Genomic DNA, 19,544 nt, shown 5'->3' on the forward strand with positions numbered 1-19,544 from the left:
GGATTTTTAAGACTATGATTCTCTTTTCCCAAAGGGGAAAAAGTATCAGTGTGAGTATCCCTCCGCCTTGAGCTAAAGAGTTGACCTGGGCTTCTCAACAAAGTAGGAAGTAGGGTGTCTAAACAGAAAGTTCCAAACTGGAAGTGACGGGCAGACAGACCAATTTTTGGAAGCAGTGCAGTGTTCTTCACTGGCTTCTGTCAACTGAAATGCCTACCCTCAAGCCAGCCTGGACTACAAATGCTTCACTCTGGCAGCAGCCTTTCCTCCCAGGACTCTGGAAAGCCCACCTAAGGAGAACCAAGAACTGCTGCCCCGCCCCTGGTGCTGTTGCTGCTTTTACCAGGTTCCCTTACCCTTCATGTTAGAGACTCTGCTGACCCCTGTGTAATTCTGCTGCTCCAAACACAGCCTGAGTTCTGGGCACTATTACCAGGTCCTCCACATCTAGTCCAGTTTAGTCTCACATCTATCCTTGTTTTGCTGGTTCTCTCTCCAGAGTGGAAGCCAGAGATACACATATATAGGACAAGAAGGTTGTCATCTTTATTCTTATCCTCACATGTCCACAGACCTCTTTTTCTACGTGGCCTTTGGGCCATAACTGGTCCCTCTTTTGAGGATTTTGTAATAGTGGGAGGGGGCAGTGACAGCAACATCGAAGATTCTACAACACTCGGTACAACTGTCTGCTGCCCTGTGTCACCTCTGCAGAAAAGGCAGCTTTGTGCCCAGCTCCATGAGCACAGAAGTCAGAGCCTTCCAAAGTCCTGAGATAGCTGATTCCAGAGATCCCAAATTCAAGACACCAACTTGAAGCAAGACCTGGTTACCAGGACTCGGAAGAAGGCTGTGGATTCTGGGGACTGAGGGCTTCGCTGATCCTGCCGTGCTGGCAGGGGCCAAAGTCCAAAACTGGCTTGTCGGTCTAGTCACGCCTGTTCACTACAGCTCTTATTTCACAGTCTTTTCCTTTGATTTCCTCTGTTTCTTCTGTTCCTCATATTCAAGTATTTTCTGTTGGAAATAGCCTGTGGGTTCAGATACAGGTGTTAGAGGCATCTAATCCGGCCAGGCAGACCAAGATGAGCTCAGGAGCGAGGGTCCGAAATATCCTCTCTGTCTGCTGCCTGTGCTCCCCCACCCCCACATTCCTGCCAGGATTCCCGTGCCTTCACAGGCCTCTGGAGACCCGGGTATTCACTTTGGCCCGAAGGGGCCTAAAGCAAAGAATAACTAATAGGAATTAACTCCAGACTAAAACAAAGAGCACAGGGCCTCCTGCTGGCTGATGAATAGAGCAACCTCTGCAAAATGTCAGCCCAGAAGGCATTTTCCTTAGGCTTCAGGGTCTCTCTTTCCAATCCGACTTGAAAAGATGACAGCTCTGTTGTGGATTTCTACAGAGGAGTGCCCTCTCCTCCCTCCTCGTCATCCTAGGGCCACACCTGACTTGGAGACAGTGACCCTCTGGGCTTAGATTGATAGAGGGCTGTCCCTGTATACCTGCAGGAGGTTGCTTGCTCTTCTCAGCTTCCTGGATGAAAAGGGAGAAGAGCTGTGTCTTCACAAACTTCTTCACAAATCGGCGGTTGGCCTTGGAGGTCAGAGCCTTATAGAAGGCCCGTTCTTGGAAGTGGCCTTGCCCGTTTGCCTCCCGCTTGATGTAGGAGGCATAGTGGCCCACAGTTTTGACGAAGAACTGCACAAAAGGGCCTGAAACGTGCTCGTTGATTTGTTCCGGAGCTGCAGAGGACAGAGAGAGATCATCTCAGAGGGTAACAGATGGCTGAAACCGCCTACTTTTATCTCCAAGTGGCTTTCGTTGCAGGCTGAAAGCTCTTGGGGAAGGGATGCAGTAGGGTTCATAATTACTGATGACTGATTAAAACGGGAGACTGGGTCTGGGTTCTCCACCACTGCTTAGGAAAACTAAAACCTCATACTCACGCTTGCCCTAGAATCCAGGCCTCTGGGACTAGCCCAGGGCTGCTGAGTGAATTCATTTGAGTTCTGGAAGGGAATTGTTGGGAATCATGCCCTCAAGCTCTTTGCAGAAAGGGTAGGACTTACTCTGTGACTCCTTGATCTCCCGACCCAGAGAGTCTAACAGGTCATCCTGAAGCTTGGGTGGTAGGATGTCTTTTTCGTCACCAACCTAGGAGAGGACAGAGCTCAGAGGTCAAGGAGTCACAGAGGAGGTGTAGAGGGAGGTGTTGGCAGAGAGTGTGAGGAGGGCATGAAATTTACCCCCAACTTCACCCCCAAACAATTGGCCACATAGAGAAACAAACAGAAGCTGTTTCTTGATTGTCAGTTTGACGCTAAACATTAGCAAGTCTCTCCATTCCTGTAGTACTTGGTTTATATCCTTGCTCTAAAGGCACTAACACCAATCGCCTGGTGAAGTCACGTGCGTCTTTGTCGTGGGCTCCTTGCGAGCGGAGAGGTCTTGTTAGTGTGAGTTCTCACTCAACAGAAGTACTTAAAGTTGGTTGAAGTGAGTGGAGCATCAGTGAGACTAGAGCAGTTGAGCTGGTGGGGGGGGCTGACGGGGGTCTGAACCCAGACACTTACTGACATTAAGAAGGTTCCTTCACAGAGATTCACCAACAGGACCTGAAAGAAACGCAGGACAGCTTGATCTCTTCCCCTTTCTTCATAGCCCTCGGGAGGCCTCAGCACCTCCACGTCTGCCTGTGGCTGTACCTTTCAGCCCAAGCAGCAACCAAGGCAGCATCTGCAATTCTCATTTCCTGGCTGATGGTCTCCTTTCTCACCATTCCCCTCTTTCCTGGGGAAAGGGGATGAGAGTGTGGGAAGGGGGAGTAAGGGAGAGAGCTGAGGGAGAAGGGGTACAGAGTACGGGTACTGCATAGCCACTCACTCCCTTAGTAAAATGAGGTTCACACTAACAGCTTTTACATGTGAGACATTTAGTACAAGGCACACACCATAACTGCTTTGCCGATTTTATCTCATTTAATCCTCCCAGCAGTCCTGTCGAGGCAGGTACTATGCCTATTTTGCAGGTGAGGAGACAGACCCAAAGAAGTTAAGCTGCCCGAGGTGATACTGCTAACAGACAGTAGAACCAGTTTCCAAGCTGAGGTTGTGCTGTCCCTGGGATTGCAGCCCTCTCCCCACAGCTCTCCTCAGCTCCCTTCCCTCTGGTTGGCTTTAGGACAAGGATGTCGACTTTTGAATGCTTACAACAACCTTAGGTCCAACTGCCTGCACTTCTATTTTTAAAAAAAGCCCTCAGAGCTTTGGGCCTCCCAGCAGGAAACAGCAAGAGAAGGAGATGAGCCCAGGGTCAGCAGGAAGAGGGAAGGAAAGCCGGTGAGGAGACCATGTGTCCATAGGCTGCAGGCGGGACAAGCACAGGCCTGGAACCTGGGGGACCTGAGTTCTAGCACCAGCTGCGTCCCTGCCTGAGGGGCCTTCAGTCTAGACCTGAGATGACGAACAGGCATCCTGCTGGTTGGATTCCAACTGGCAGATCTGCATCTTTGAGCCTCAGATTATTTTATAAATAATTGAATGAGTTTCCAGTATTTAAATGGAAAAGTTCACATAAACTTGGGATTTGGGGCTTCCCTGGACAAGGTAGGAGCTCTGACACTGGTCCACATTCGGGTGGAACTGAGTGCACCTGCCTCCTTTAGGCAAGGCATGTGCTCAACAGATGAGCGTAAGCCCCCAACGCCTGCGCTGGCCACGTAGGTGCCTGCTGGGCCCCTCTTTTCAGTTTGTGACCCTTAGTCTTGACCGGAGGGTGAATGATCCCTCTGTGCTCCCTTCTTCTAAATAAAAAGAAAGAGAGGAACAGGAAAGCATGCCAAAAGACAGAGAGGGCCCTGTAATTATCCATCATCAAGGAAGGAAAGTTGAACTAGTTCAGGCCTGAAACCTCTTGTATACATCAGCTCAGATGCCTTTATTCAGGGCAGGCTCTTCAATCTGGGGTGGGGGCGGGAGGGGGAGGTAAGTGTGTGAACATTTTTTTTGTGAAGTTGTTCCCAGAAATCTTTCCAGTATTTGGGATATTACTGCCTGTCAAGCAGTGCCTTCCAGAGAGCTGCTGACATGGGGAGTCGGAATCCCCCTACCCCTACCCTGGCCCCTGGCCCTCTGCCTTCCTCATCCCCTGCCCGCTTCACAGAGCAGCTGCTGAGAAATAAAACAAGCCAAGGCTCTAAGACAGTAGGAACAGGAGTCCTATTAACCTTGGGGTGTCTTCCCACCAGGCCACCGGGGGAGGAGCCACAGCTTACAAGGGGCGGGAGCTGCAGCGTCGGGAAGTTTCAAAACTTCTGGGGTTGGGACATCCTAAGTCTTATTGCTAAACATGGGGCTGATACTCTGGCCCAGTTAGTCACAAGGCAAAGGCTGGCTCAAAGGGCATGTGTACTCAGCAGTTCTGAGGAGGGCTGGCTGGGCCGGGGACGCAAGGACGGGAAACAGAGCCTGCTTCTCTATCTCCCAGCAGCACTTGGTAAGAAGGGCTTTTGGTTCTACCTCCATCATCGCCTGTGCAGCCTCAGATAAGTCAGTTGAGTTCACTGGACCTCAGTTATTTCTTATGTAAATGAGAATCTTCCCACTAGGGCTGGTCTCATGCCTTCATACCTTACTTCTGGACCTGGCCTCTCCCCTTCATAGGCCCTTTGTCTACACAGAGGGAGTCCATGGTCAGCCAGTGCAGACACAACTAAGTAGCTTTTCTGGCTTGAGACTGCAGTAACATGCTATATTTTGAAAGTTCCTATTGACAACTCAAGCAAAGCCCCTGTTTTGAGTTGTTCTTCCAAACACTGGAGATAGATTTATGTTACGTATGCCCATTTTCACCACTGAGCTCTCTGGTGTACTGGGGGCACTGCCAAGAAATAAGAAGCTGACAAAATCAAAGGGGATTTGGACCTATATCTTCATTAGCCAACAGAGCTCTGAGCTAATCAGAAAGATGATCCTTGCTACAGAAAAAAAAAAAAAATCAGCATTTTCAAGACTCATTGTTTTCAGGAAGGCTATGTTAGTTCACGTCCAAGCAATGTGGATAAATTCCAGTGGGGTGTGTGTTGTATAGACCAGCTGTGCTCAGAAAAGAAATTGGGAGGGTGGGTATAGCTCAATAGTACAGTGTGTGTTTAGGGTGTCCGAAGTCATGGGTTCAATCCCCAGTACCTCCATTAAAATAAACAAATAATTAAATAAATAAACCTAATCCCCCAACACACACACAAACATAAATAATTTTTTTAAGAGAATAATGGGATACCCAGGGCCAGCTGACTAGGACTAGCTGGCTCAGGGCAGTTGGATGACCCCTGAAATAAGTGATGTGCTACCCCTTAAGCCCAAAGGGAGATCATTTAGGAGGAGGAAGCAGAGACTTACTGAATAGCCACTATATGTCAGGCACCGGGCTAGGTGCTTTATGCACATCATTTCCCCTGGGGTCCCTAGAAACTGAACATCGTCATTCCAGTTTAACAGCTGAGGAAGCCCGGGCTTAAAGAGGTTAAGCTTCTTGCCCCAGATCACACAGCTGTTAGCAGCAGAGCCGGGATCCAGATCCTGGTCTGCCTCGCTCCAAATCACGCCCTCTTCCTGCTGCATCATACCTCTTCCATGGGGCTCTCCATAACCTCCTGCTGAAAGCGCATTTGTACTCCAACCATGAAGGGAGTGGGGCAGCAGACAGTGGCCAGAAGGCTCTCGGGGACAACAGGGATGTAGGTGTGTGCCCAGCTGAAGGGGTAGAGCAGCGCGGCAGCAGCGTGGATGCACTGAGACAGGGTGCTGGGGACAGGGCACAGAGAATCAGAGTCAGGGGGGCCTCCCTGAGCCGCCACCCCCACCCAGCCCACCACAGGCAGCAGCAGCTGAGTGCTACCCCAGGGGATATGAAAGCAAGTCTGGGAGCCAGGCTGGTCTCAGAGCTGTGACTCCTTGTAGCTGGGAGGGGAGGGCAGAAACTGGGAGGGGCTGAGGCTCCTCTCATCAAGGATGGGGCCTCTATTTGATCCTTTTTTCCCAGTTAGTCTCCTCAACTCACTACTGGGGGCGGGGAGAAGTAGCTCTAAAGAGAGGAGGGGAGAAGAAATGGCTCCACTCAAACAGATCATTGATTAAGGCCCTTCTCTATGTGCACCCCTGGGCCAAGGATGTGGATACCAGGAAGTATGAGCCTGACCCTGCTTTTAAGGAACTTCCAGTGTCGTTAAGGAGACAAATATGTAAACATTGGAGTAGAGCAGAGAGGTCAAGCCTTATTTCCCCCCTTTATGTCTCATCCCCAGCCTTTAACTCTCACGGCTCTTTCTGGCCACAGGAGGTTATTTAAAGCTACCAGGTTGGTGCCTGTGTTTGTGTGGGAAATTCCTAGATTCCAGGAACCTCTTACCAGCAATTTCTACCCGGAAAGTCCCACAGAGGTGGCTCCTCCACCCTTTGCAATGAAGCATCCCTGCATAATTATTGCCTAAGTCACAACTGGGGCTCAGCTCCTCCCACTCCCCCCTCAACCCACACACACAACCCCACCCTCTGTCTTCTCTATTCTCCACTAGCTTTCATGGCTCTTCGTTTCTTCAAATTGCCCCAAAGCCACGGCCAATATAAACACAGATGCGGAAACCTTGTTTCAATTCTTGGTATCAAGCTAGCATTTCCTGAGTTAGAAAGATGGAGACTCTGAGAGTCTAGCCAAGACTTGGGCTGACTGGAAGTCCCCTTCCTGCCTGAGCTTCAGAAACCTGAAACACTCAGTGTGGGAAAGAAGTGGGGAGAGGTGGGGTCTCCTGGAAGAAAGTTACTGTCCAGAGGTGAGCCCATGGCCAGGCCAGAGGACACCTGGAGTCGCCTTCACTTCTGAAACACCGATCTTAGGGGGAAAAGGACAGAATCCCAGCTCTACCCAGGATAGAAACTTCTCACTTCCCTAGAGGGCTGAAAGTGGAAGAGCTGTTTCCAAAAAAATAAAAGCTCACACCACTTCCTCAAGGATTAGCCTACCACTGGTGCCTTTTTGGTTATTACTGGTTTGTACAGGAATTTCAACCCAGACCCCATTCCCTGCCCAAGCTTCCTGTCCTCTAAAACCCATGACATTCACATGACCCTCTGACCTAACATTTGGGTCCCTAACATCCTTTTCTTCTTCTTCCCTAAAAGATAAAAACCAAGGTTGTAAGCCCAATGTCATCAGCTTTCTTCATCCCCAGACGTGAACAGTTCAACCTTCTCCTGTTTTATGATCCTTCTCCCTTCTCTGTTCTGTCACATGTCTCCCCATCTTTCTCAAACTTGAAGCCCCTAAGAGGTAGAGACCAAGACATGATATTACTCTGCTTCAATTATACACAGGAATATACTCAACTGCGAGCTTATTATTAAGAATCACAGCTAGCATTTACCAATATGTGCCTGGCGGGGTGCTCCTTACCTAATGGGATTATTTCATTTAATCCTCACCACATCCTGATGAGGTCGGTACAGTCAATATCTCCATTTTACAGACAAGGGGATCATGACTTTAAGAAGTTAAGAAACTAACCTACAGAAAATCATGTAGCTAAAGGTTGAAGGAAAGAACCAGAACCTTATTCTGCTGATTTCAACACCAGTGCTTTCAATCACTACATAATTCTTTATCCCCTTCAGGTCAAGGACCACATCTTGTATGTCTGTATCTTCCCGATACCAGTTTACCATCTGGTAAACAGCTGACACACAATAAATGTTTGTTGAATGAGTGAACAAGTGGACAAATAAGATGTGTTTGCAGTTAAGGATGATGGGCTTGAACTCCATACCATTATATGGCTTCCTGCCCTGTCCTCCACCCTCCCTCCCTCCCTCAGCGTTTCAAGAAAAGAATCATGTCTGCATCCACCCTAACTGGTCTCCACCTGGGCTGTCACAGGAGTACTTCAAGCCCTTCTCAGGGCTAAATCAGGGACCTGCTTCAGGCTTAGGCAGCAATTAAGTTTGAAGGCAGAAACGGGGGACTGCAAAAGCGTATTTTTCTAGACTTAGTGCAGGTCAAGACCGGGAGGCAGCAGGGTGAGCACACGGGTCCTATGGCCTGATTTCCTTGGAGAACCCTCGGGTCTGTTCCCTGGAACTCAGGGATGCCAATCAGTTCAGGTGAGCTGCTCAGTGGCTGGACCTACCTGAGACCTTCCGCCAGGAAGATGATTCTTCTCTCCAGCACAGCAGAGGCAAAGATCTGAACAATCTTCTCATAACCGAGACAACGCAACAGAGAACTAAAATCCACATGTTCTAGATGGGAGTCTAGGGGCCGCGTCAATGAGATGAACTGTGGGGCAACCAGAGAGAGAGGGGGTCAGCACACTGAAAAATCACACAGACCCCAGAAAGCTGGGCCTCTACCAGTCTCCACCCTATTCTCCCTGCAGGAGGGAATCTGATCCTGTCTCCCTCCTGCTAAAAATCCACCCACAGTTTCCCTCTGCTCTGAGGATAATGCAGATGTACGCTGGCATGGCACTCGAGGCCCTGCCTCCCCCACCATCTCCCCCACCTCGCTTGTCTCATCAACCCCTTCCAGTTCCTTGAGCATGTCATGCTGTTTCCTGCCTGAGGTTCTTTCCTTCTCTGGATTGCTCTCCTCCCTTCATTCTTCTTTTTTTTTTTCAATTGTTGATTGATTAATTATTTTTTTAAATTGTAGTTAATTGACCACATTTTCTCTCTTCATTCTTACCCTCCTTGTTGTCTCAAAGGCCTTCCTGGGCCCCCTAATGCAACACGTGTTTCACACCCTTTTCTCACCCAGGATCCTGTTTTCTTTTCCTTTCGTCACAATCATACAAGTTTTGATTATCTATTCATGTGTGTGTTTACTTATTTAACGTCTGCCTCCCCCACTGGCCTTTTAGCTCCATAAGGTCAGGAACCACATTCATTTTATTTACCACTTCAGAGCCGGAAAATAGTGCACCCTGGAGCACAGCAGGCCTTTCATACTTGCTTTTTGAGTAAGTGAAAAAGCCTAGCCCCCTCCTTTTATTCTTATATGGGGAAACCAAGGTTCAAAGGGACACTCAGATTATCCAGAGTACCATGGATCAGGGCTGGAATTCTTAAAACAATGTTCTACCTGCTGCGTTGTCCGCTCAGTGTCTTAAAATAGTAACATCCCCCATATGGCATGGGTGGGGATTCAGGGGTGGGGATGAGTGATAAGAAACAGACAGGTGGACGCCATAAGGTAGAGATACAGGACAGAAACAGGAAGATAAGGGAGGTAATGGGGAAAAGTGGCAGTTTAGGGGCTGGGGGCAAAGGCCATTCTAGTACCAGGAGCCTCAGCTTACATAGCTTATTTATTATAAATAAAAATGTTGGTGGCTTGAGCAGTGACTAGGTCCTTGTGAGCATCAGGTTGGAAGGATCAGAAAATTTGGGTTTGATATTTAGCTCTGTGAATAATTCAAGCCAAGCCCCACTCCCTACCTGGCTCAGTTTCTCTGAATGTGAACCTGCTGAATGGAAGCTCCATGAGGAGCCATGCCACAGAAACCCAGCCCCTCCTGCTGGGGAGGGTCTCACCCATTTTGCTCACCAACCTCAGTGCCTGAGTCGGGGATGAAGCTTTTGAGGGTGACGGTCTTCCCAGGAGCAGGGAAGGCTGCCTCTCGGAGGCCCTGCATGAATGGGTAAATGACTGCCAGGGAGATCTGATGCCTCTTCTCCACTTCATCCAGGATCTGCACAAAAAAGGACCCCAGGAGACATGACTCAAAGGGATGCTACTGGGCGGGTGGCAGAGATCTCATATGTGAGTCTCCCACGCTGGTCCAGCCAATCCTTAACTGGTTCTCTTTCTTCTTTGGCAGAAACAAGTCTGCTGTTTATCTCCTGCACAAAACCCCCTTTTTCCTAGCCTTATTCTTTTCATCCTCTGTCTACCAATCCATATTCCTCCTTTCTCCTAACATCAACATAGACGACCTTCCCCAGGAAGTCGTCCTAGAGTAAACTCATCATCCACGATGGTACCTTGTTCGTTTGTCCTGGCTGGAGTAGGAGCATGGAAGCTGGGCCTGCTGGGTGCCACTCTGCCCTTCAACTTCCACTGGATACTCCCCAGGGAGGGACGGCCTCCATCGCTCAGAACTCCGCACAGATGAACACTCCGCCCAAGCAAAGGCTGACGGAGTTTACTGCCTTCATCCTTCCAAAGGATGGATGCCTGTGGCAGAGCACACTGACGCCCTTTTGTGCCACTAAGACATGTCCCATCCACTCTGAAGGACTCCTCTCTGAACCCAGCTCAGGCACAGAGCCACACAAATTAGCTACAGCAGAAATCCTTGGAAACCTCAACTTCCCTTCTACCCTGAAAGGAGTCAGAGGGAGCCCCCTCAAGTCCCAAGTCCCACTGCATAGTCTATATATTTGTTTAGTGCTCTGCTTTGTTCACATATCACCTCATACCAACCCATGAAATAGAAGGGGAGGGATGCATTCGACAGACAAGGAAACTGAAACTCCGAATTCCAAATGTGGAGCTCTCCCCACTGTCCTGCTCCAGCTGCCTTCTTACTAGAGATCTTACTAGATTCTCTTTCTTTCTTTCTTCTTTTTTAATTTTTTTTAGGGAAATCACTGGTCACTGGGGATTGAACCCAGGACATTATGCATGCTAGGCATGCGCTCTACAGCTGAGCTATACTCTCTGCCCTAGAGCAGCGGATTCTCTGCTGCAGGGGAAGTAGTCTTCTGGGTTCAGTTTCCACTTTTCCCGAAAATCAAGTCAAGCCCAAGCACCTCTCTGCCGGTTCCCCCCGTGTGCCTCGCCTGACCCCGACCGTGGGGGAGGAGTGCAGGGAGCACGGGCAGGACAGGCGGCCAGGCAGACCTGGAGGCTGAACAGGCCCAACTGGCCCCGAGGAATCCTGTTCCGCCCCTACCTTGGAGAACAGGCCGAAGCAGCCAATGCAGCTGACGATGCAGTACACCCTGGGGAGGCGAGGGCCACGGCCGGCGGGCTGCAGGGACAGAGAGGCTGCTTCAGTGCCACAGCCTCCCCCCCAGGGCCTCCGCCCAGCTGGGGCTGATGGGGCACGGGGCTGGTGGCTGGGGCTGGGGGATTCCCCGAGGGTGGTGGGCCGGATGGAGAAAGGCCTGGCTGCACAGAGGTCCCATTCAAGGGATCGGCAGCAGGGAGGCCAGAGCGGTCACTGAAATAAAAAAAAAGATGGCCTTAAGGGGGTGGATGGCTCATGGGCAGCACCAACACCATCAGGGGTCAGCAAAGAGGGAACATGTGTGCTGTAGAGATGAGGAAAAAAGCTAGGGAGGGGGGCGCTCTGAAAGTGCTGTAGAGAGACCCAAGGATTGAACCATGTTCAAATCCCAGGCCAGGTTCTGGGAGGCCCCAGGGGCCAAGGCAACGAGGCCTGGATAGAGATGGTGGAGGGCAGATTGTGCTGAAGCCTCCCCCACACAGGAACGCTTGAAAGCTGGAGAGAGTAAAGACCAAAGCAAAGGTCCCCGGGGTGGGTGAGGAGGGGTGTGTGTCCTCATTCTTGTGAGGCTGCAGACGGCACTAACATGGCAGCAGGTGCTGGGCTGTGCTCAGTCTACAACCACCACTGCCAGGGAGCCTTGGCTTTTGCAGCTGAGGCTTGAGCAACCCCAGCTGCGGAGCAGAGCAGGCTGCAGGGAAGAGGGGGCAGTTCTGAGCTGCACAGACCAAGAGACGCCTGCAGTATCCGATCTTCCTGCTTCCATCCACATTGGTCAGAACGAAGGAGAAGGTCTCCCTGAGGATGAGCAGACAAGACCTAGTTAGCACCTGCTCACCAGCTTCTAAAACAGGACGGCGGCCAGCACCAGAGGGGTGCCAAGGCGGGTGAGATGGGTCAAGGAGAGCTGCTGACTGATCCTGAGAGTAATTGGAACACCAGTAATTTACCTAAAGTGCTTATTGGTGTCAAGCTTTAAATGCATCACCTCCTTTAATTCTCCGAGCAACTCTTTGAGGTACGTTCAATGACTTTCCCCACTTTAAAGATGAAGGAACTGAGACTCTGAGGGAGTGTTTCTTATCCAAGGTCATTCACCTCATGAGTGATAAAGCCAAAATTCGAGCTCAGGCAGTCAAGTTCCAGGACTCAAGGTATAAAAGACTTTGCCATACAAGGGACTCCTTAGAGACCAAAGGCCTTCTCTTAAGGCCGTCTTCTGTCAGAGGCAGCCAAAACACAGTAATTCTCACTCCCAGGACAGGTGAGAGAAACTTGCCCTTCTCTGGACAGAAAGGACTGGTCAACCTGGTTAGCTAAGATTGCTTGCCTCCAGAGACCGACCCCAGGCAAATGTTTAGAAATGAATGAACTCCGGTCCCTCCCCATCAGGAAGGAAGCTGGTGAGAAATCAGCATACACTCCTTCTGAGAGGGGCGCAGGAATCACGTGGCTCACACTTATCCCTTCTCCTCCAATCCCAGATTCCTCTGTCCTAGGGCCGGGCAATTACCTGGGATACTCAGTGAGTGGAGCCCACTCATTCCCATCTGGGAAGCAAAACAAGGGGATGGCTCCGAGCAGCCGCTCCTCCTCCTCCTGTTGGCCCCGAAGCAAGTTCTCCCTCTATAAGGAAGAGGAAAAGAGACAGGTGGGCTGCTGGAGGTACGAGCAGGTGGAAAGGGCTTGAGGCCTGGTGGGCTTCTCTTGAGGCTCGAAAGCAGTCTGAGAATAAGCTTTTCTACTGGCTTGCGGCTCCAAGCGTATCTCTGCCCGTCACTCTGCACAGAGACTGCATCCTTGGTCTCTGGCTGGCACAACCCCAGGGCCGAAGGAGCTCTTCCTGGGCCAAGGCTACATGAACCTGAGTTGGACTTGAGTATCCCAGGGATCTACATAGTTAGGAAGGGAGCCAGGACCATGCTGAATACAGAAAGGCCCAGAGACCGCCTGGCTTCCTGGGAGGACCACATCAGAGAAGAGATGTGGCCAGCTCAGTCGCCGCTTGGACAGGGTAAGCGAAGCTAACCCCACCGCTTCACCCACCGCAGGACCAGACAAGAAGGAGACTGATGTCTGCTCATCAGCTATGTACCTGTCCTGCCCTCTCCTTCCCATCCACTGCAGGGAAACGGTTCCTCCAAGAACCTGTGGCAGAAGGTAAGCTTCTCTACAGAGCAGGGTGGCTGAGGATGGAATTTGAAAGAACTAGGAGGCTCCCCAAAAGGGCAGAAGAACTAGCCTCATTTCCCGGCTAGGGAGCCGAGATCAGTTCCTCACAAAGATGCCAGACCTAGATTCTGTGGGTGATAACAGAAAACAGGGCTGGGCCTGCAGGAAACAGGAGTGGTGAGCTCAGGACAGCTCCAGACTCCAGCCCCAGTCAGGGAGGGAAAGGGCACCCCCACCACCACCGCCTCTCAAACACCGCAGTCCTCTTCCACCCCCGGCCCCCTCCTTCAGTCCTTACCTTAGGAAACTGGTAGGTGATCGTGGGCTCATAGTCCTCCCCTGAATGCTTTTTTTTGAGGGAAACCACAAGGAGGTACTCAAAGAAATGCTGCCCTCCAGCAAAGCTGGGCAGATAGTGCTCCTGGGCTCTTTCTGGTTCCTTTACAGCTTCCCCCGAACTGTCCCGGAGAGGCACTGAAACCAAGACACCAGGGCTCACTTGGTATCTCATTGATCCAAGCCCCAGGTGGAGGCTGTGCAGCTCTGGGCAACTTCCACACCTCCAAGCCGCCATGCCAACGCTGAGGTCCCCGGAGCCCGCCCACCGCCTCAGATCCCGGCACAGAATCAGAGCCAACTGGACAGTTTCTTTGCCTGCCCTGGAAGATTTGGAGCCACAAGGAGCCAAGAGGAGGAAAGAAAACACAGATTCAGCAGTCAAGGAAATGTACTGGGGAGGCCGCCTGGGAGGCCCTTGGCCCCAGGGTGACAGAGACTCTGACTACCTGAGACATTGTGCCCCAAGCAGACTTGGACTCAATAAATCAGAACAGGCTCAAGAGCCACGTGGCTGTGACCACACCAACCCCCACAGAGGGCATGACCGACTCTGCAGACCAAAAGGGGAAACCTCCGAGCACAGTCACATGGGGAGCCAGGTGGAGGCTGAAATATAAAAGGAAGAAGAAAAAGAAACATTTCAAGGAAGAAGCAACCTCCTCGAAGAGGACCACCCCGGAAAAAGGGAAGTGGGCGATCCAGTCCAGACCTGCTCGGCGTCCTCGCAGCAGCCAGTTGGGGAGGCGCCTGAGTATCCTGCCTACCACTCGTCTTTCCATCTTCTTGGGCCTGTAGGGCATGGAGAGCTTCCCTGTCCCCCAACACGGTCTGGTTACAGAAAGCCCGGTAAAGGGGCGGCTGTTTCAGTCTCCAGCCACAACTCTAAGAAGCCAAGCCACGCACTGTCTTCCAGATCGGGGAGAGCAGTTTCCATCCTGCGCACCCGGTGGTTGAGCAAGAAGGTTGTGACAGGACCCAGGAAGGCAGCAGAACGCCCGCACTGACAGAGACAGCATCCTGGCACTGCAGCTCAGACCTCAGCTCCTCCCAAGAGCCCCAGGGTGTGGTGAGAGAAAAGGTCATAGGCAAACACCTCCAAAGCCCAGCTGCTTCTGGGCTAAGGACTTTCAATTCTGGGCTGCAGATTGTGAAACGAGTTTCCTTACAACCTCCGGACAATGAAGAGTGCCTGATAGCATCAAACTGTGAGCGCTGGACTTCACCGGCCCCAGGACTGGGATCTTCTGTCTTCATAACCGATTCCTGACCTCTCTCTTCTTAACTTGGTCAACAGCTGCAGATGACCCCTGCAAGGCCACCTGCTCCGCTGTGGAACTTCCAGGACTTCAAGGTTACAAGCAAGAGCGCGGGACCAAACACTCCCCACAGAGAGCATGTCACTGCCTCCCCTGATTAAGATCAATAGACCTGGCCCAATCATTATCTAAGTGGAGAAATTTGTTCTAGCAAGAGGAATTCCTGGATATCAATACAAACATAAAAGCCTCCTCTCCTGGTGGCGAAATAGAGAGCAAATTTCATCTCTGAGCAGGAGAGTTCCTAATATTTCAGGACGATCTACAGTGGTGCATCTCTCACCCGCTGCGATACATCCTAAGGGGCTCCTGGGACCTATTGTCTCATGGGATCTGTTCCAGGGCTCCAGTGTAGAATCCCTCCTCCCAGATGGGAAGGACTCAGGACATTCTCCCTGGTGTACTGTAAGGGACTGGTTGCATCCGCAGCCTGAGGGGCACTCAGTGGCAGTGGAAATCACCTGTCTGATCTCCACCCCACTCCCACTCTTGCTCAGTCTTTTATGCCTGTTGGACCAGGTCAACCGTTCTGCCAGGCTAAAAGCAGAGCAGCAGGCCCCTGGGGCTCTAGGGTACAGATTGGTGTCTGGAGGATGGGGAAGAGAGAAAGGATAGCAATAAGGAATCGCCTAGGATTCTCACACAAACCCTTGAATGTGTAAATGCACATGATAAAAGAAAAAGACTTTTGCCAGGAGGCAAAAAGGTTTGGTGCCAGGGTCTGCCACTCCTGTAAAGAGTTAGTAGCCCTCTGGAAGAAAGTGGGGTGCTGAAATATGGGAGACGACTGCTTGCCCTTAACAGCTCCAGACCTGGCTTCTGGGGACTAGTAAAAGCCAGTACTCAGTGGCCCAGCCGTGACTCCTGGGGAGAATGCTAACCACGATAAATAAGGATGTTACAAATACTGTAACTGTGGGAACAATGACCTGGAACACTTGGATCTGTCGCCACACCTTACTCACAACCTGCGCAGACTACTCAACACAATCCTCACCTCCTGTCCGAGGAACAAGCATCTCTGATACAGATGGGGAAACTGAGGCACAGAGTGATTCAGGGACTATTTAGGGACTACCAACAGAATCTGTTGGGAGTGGGAATTATGAGGGATTCATGTCTATGCTCTGGCCTTCTGGATGCAGTGCACACCAAACATCCCACGAATGGGGAATGCCTCCTGTTTGCAAAAGACCTAGAGACCCTCAATTTTTTTTTAACTGATCATTCCAGAACCTCGGGAAATGATTTCTTTCCCTAAATTCTTTGAGTTGCATTTTCGGCCCATTTCTTCCTGCTTTATCAGGAGAGCCAAGAGCACAGCAAAACTCACAAACTCAAAAGAAGTTACTGGACTTTGGGGCTGAGGTCCAAGAAATCCAGATAAAGATTGCTTTCTCCTCCCTTTCAAAGGGGGTTAATTAACAGAAGAGAAAACATCCATCAAACACACATGTTTAATATAGGTCATCTCATTTAATCCTCAGCGCCTTAGAAAGAAATAATTATCCTGAGTTTTCAGTTGAGAAGGGAGCCACCCTTTCTAGGGAAGTCAGGAGTCTGGTTACACTTGTTCCTCCATCAGGAAGCCCCTCCCACAGCCCTCTGCTGAAAAGTCCCAGAACTAGCAGAATTCGGGTGTAGGGACTTTCTAGAACCTTGATCCGGAAAGCTGGTTCCTCCTCTTTTAGCTTGGCTGCTCTCAACCCAAGACCACCACCACTGACACTCCTCCCCATCTAGATGATTTACACATGCACGTGTACACACACGCACACACACACACTCACACACACACACACACCCTCCGACCACACAATTGCCTTGGGGCCAAAAAGGCAAAGAAGGACGGGGAACTCCCCAGGAAGGCGGAGGACAGTATGGAAGATGAAGAGGGCACAGTCCCCTGGCCTGACAGGTGCCAGACCTCAGGTCAAGTCATACTGGCTGCTCATCCACAGGTCCTCAATGTCCAGGAAGCTCCTATGGGCACAATCATCAGCCCTGTTTTGGGACCAGGTGTGTGGGAGCAACTCTGGGCTGCAGGGAGCAGACCGATGCCTTCCATTCACCTAGACTTCTGAGGGTTGAGGGAGACCAGGAATGATCAGGCCGGTGCTCTCCAGAGGAGAGGGACCACCAGCCCCACCCTACATCCGCTCCTGCCACCACAGACTCCCAGGCCTCCGTCCCCATCCATGGTCTCTGACCTTTCTGCCTTGGTAGAGGAAATGAATGACCAGATAGACACTGGAAAACTGTGTTTAGGAAGAACGGCAAGGGCTGGGGGTAGGGGGCAGGGGTAATGGCAGAAGGAGCACCAGTCTCTCCCTGCAGGGCTCTCCTGCTCTGGGGCTTGGAGTAAGAGGAGGTCTCACTCCACCTTTTGATTGCCAGTGTTAGGAGAGGTGGGCTGTCTGAGAATGACCCCTGCTTACTCTCCAATCCAGCTCCTTTCTTCTCAGAAGGTGGGACCTCTGGGCAAATTATCTAAGGGTTATGGCTTCTTGGCCACCGGACTGGCTAGTGGTAAGCAGCAATGTTTGTTGAATGAATGAAAAAAAATGAATGAATTCCTAATCTGCCTTCCAAAGCTCAGCACCCCTGCTGAGAAGAAAGGAAACGAATGTTGACTTTAATTGAATCCCCACCACCCTGGACGGAAGAAATATTCTCACTTCACTGAGAGAAGATCAGGGGTGGGGCGCTAGACTTGTCTGATTCTAAGGAATCGGCTGAACAGGCTCCACCCCAGCTCTGCTCGCGGCCGCACTCTCCAGGGCTCTCCGCCGCCCTTGGGTGGTGTGGTGGGGGGAGCACGTCGGGAAGACCAGTTCGGTGGGCGGCGGCCGCGAGCGGGGCTGGGTCGCGGGCTCCCACCGGAGGCGTCCCTGGACCTCGAGACGAGGCGGGGCAGGGCGGGGCGGGGTGGGGCGGGCGGCCGGGGGCTGAGGCGGGGTCTCCGGGCGGCTCGCCGTGGCCCCGGCGCTGCAGGAACTCTGCGGTTGCCCCACAAGCTTCCTGGCTGGAAGGACACGTGGCCCCGGGGCCCCACAACTGCTTCCTTTGGCCGGCAGCCTCCCCCTCACCCCCGCTGGCATGGCTTCTCTTCTGACCTCCGACCCAGTCCCTACCAGCCGGTTTCCACCTCCACCTGCGCCCTCCCTCCAGCTCACCTGACCCCTGCCCAGCCCCCAGCGATGACCCTCAGACTGCTCTCGGATCGCAACCCTCCGCGCGGCCGTCCCCTGGCCCCCTGCCCCGATCAAGCCCTGTTCTGGCCCGCGGTCCCCTCGCTGTCCCCGCACCCTCGCCCCGGTGCGCCCCGGCCCGGCACTAACCCCCACGGCCGCGCTTCAGTCTCAGGCTGGCTCGCAGGCGGCGGCCGAGCCCATCCATGGCCCCTCGAGTGCCCGGCGCCAGTTCCCAGGTCCACGCCGGCCCCGCCCCCCAAGGCGCGACCTCCGCGGGCCCGACACTTTCACTTTCACGCGGGGGGTAGTCCGAGGGAACAGGCCCGGGGCGGGGCGGCGCACCTTCCGGACTCCAGCCCAACCCCCGGCGCACCTGGGCGGGCCCGCTCTTCCCTCGGCCCCGGGCTGGGCGGCCTGGGTGACAGAGGGCGCTCGACGCGTGTCCGGGAGGGGCGGTGCCACCTCGCTCCCACCCTCCGTGGGGCACCCCGGGAAGCGTGACTTTCCGAGCCCCGCAGTCCCCAAATGCGGGCGGGGTCGCAACGAAGTCACCCTCTACCTCCGCGGCAAGCGCCGGGAGTGCCCGCCCGGTGGGCATCTGTGCACCTTCCTGGTGGCTCCGGACTTTTCCCAGAAGGGGACAGAGTTTTTAGAGACGGCACACCTTTCCAACCCGTCCATCTCACCCCTGCTACTGCTTTAGCCTCTGGCCATTTCCAGATCTCTTACCCGTATTTGTCCTTCTCCCCCGTGGGGAGAAGCATTGCTCTTTTTCCGATTCCGCTTCCCCAAGGAACCGACCCGAGACCTGGCGGCTCTTGAGGAGGGACTGAAGATGCGGGTTAGGGTCTTGACCGCGCCTTCTATCCAGCTTGTTCTGGGGCAGATCAGCAAAATAAGGGTAATCCTGGCCCTGCCACCCGCATAGATGTGAAAGTTAAGGGATAGAAAGTTCTTTGTAAACTCTTATGTGATTAAATTTAAAGGGAGATGATAATAATGATGAGGATGGTGAGGACAGTTGCAGCTAGCCGCACCCCAGTACAGCCTTTCAGCTCCTCTCCACCCTTCTCACCTTCGCTGGCTTCCATGTATGCCCAGATTTCAAGCTTCAGTTGTCAGGGATGAAATTTGCATTTGATAAGCCCCACTTCTTTCTTGGAATCTGCCCTGGCTCCCCTCTCCCTCGCAGGACCTGTGTCTGTAGGGTGGAAACCGTAGAGAGAGTGCAGAGCTTATATGAAAATTTTCCATTCACAGAGATTTTAGCTTCAATTTCAGGTGTGGAAGGCAGAGGGAAGAGGACACTGTGGCAGATATATGTCTGGGATCTACAGAAATGTCCCCCAGACCTACAGCCCCCTTCTTCTGTCATGCGTGGTCTCCAGGTGACTCTCCTGTCACAGACTATGGGTGAGCAGGAGTGAGGAATCCAGCCTGATATTAAACTGTCTAGTCTTAGCCCGGAGGTTCTAAAAGTTGCTTCTACTCTGGGCCTATGCAATTTTGTGCTG

General features: G+C 52.2%; 1 protein-coding gene across 2 annotated transcripts; it reads right to left on the minus strand.

Moving 5' to 3' along the window:
- Positions 1-524: 524 nt before the first annotated feature.
- On the minus strand, positions 525-18,365 carry DENND2D (DENN domain containing 2D). Of its 2 annotated transcripts, none has more exons than XM_031457789.2 (12): positions 18,178-18,365; positions 13,480-13,655; positions 12,523-12,635; positions 11,738-11,807; positions 10,953-11,030; positions 9,606-9,746; positions 8,184-8,332; positions 5,631-5,808; positions 2,578-2,619; positions 2,074-2,158; positions 1,507-1,746; positions 525-1,031 (listed from the first exon to the last, which is right to left on the minus strand). In XM_031457789.2, the coding sequence occupies exons 1-12, from the start codon at positions 18,233-18,235 to the stop codon at positions 955-957; spliced, it is 1,407 nt and encodes a 468-aa protein (XP_031313649.1). In that variant the 5' UTR covers positions 18,236-18,365; the 3' UTR covers positions 525-954. The 2 variants fall into 2 exon arrangements, with proteins under 2 accessions (XP_031313649.1, XP_031313648.1); XM_031457788.2 differs by lacking the exon at positions 18,178-18,365 and adding an exon at positions 14,230-17,016.
- Positions 18,366-19,544: the final 1,179 nt, after the last annotated feature.

This window comes from Camelus dromedarius, chromosome 9 (assembly GCF_036321535.1).
Source record: "Camelus dromedarius isolate mCamDro1 chromosome 9, mCamDro1.pat, whole genome shotgun sequence".
NCBI lineage: Eukaryota > Metazoa > Chordata > Mammalia > Artiodactyla > Camelidae > Camelus > Camelus dromedarius.

Excerpts from the sequence above, each read along its gene's own strand:
- DENND2D (XM_031457788.2), bottom strand. The coding sequence starts at position 14,320 with ATGCCCTACAGGCCCAAGAAGATGGAAAGACGAGTGGTAGGCAGGATA. Across the intron at positions 13,656-14,229 it reads GCTGCGAGGACGCCGAGCAG|TGCCTCTCCGGGACAGTTCG; the intron begins GTCTGGACTGGA and ends TCTTGGTTTCAG. Across the intron at positions 1,747-2,073 it reads GGAGATCAAGGAGTCACAGA|CTCCGGAACAAATCAACGAG; the intron begins GTAAGTCCTACC and ends TGTCCTCTGCAG.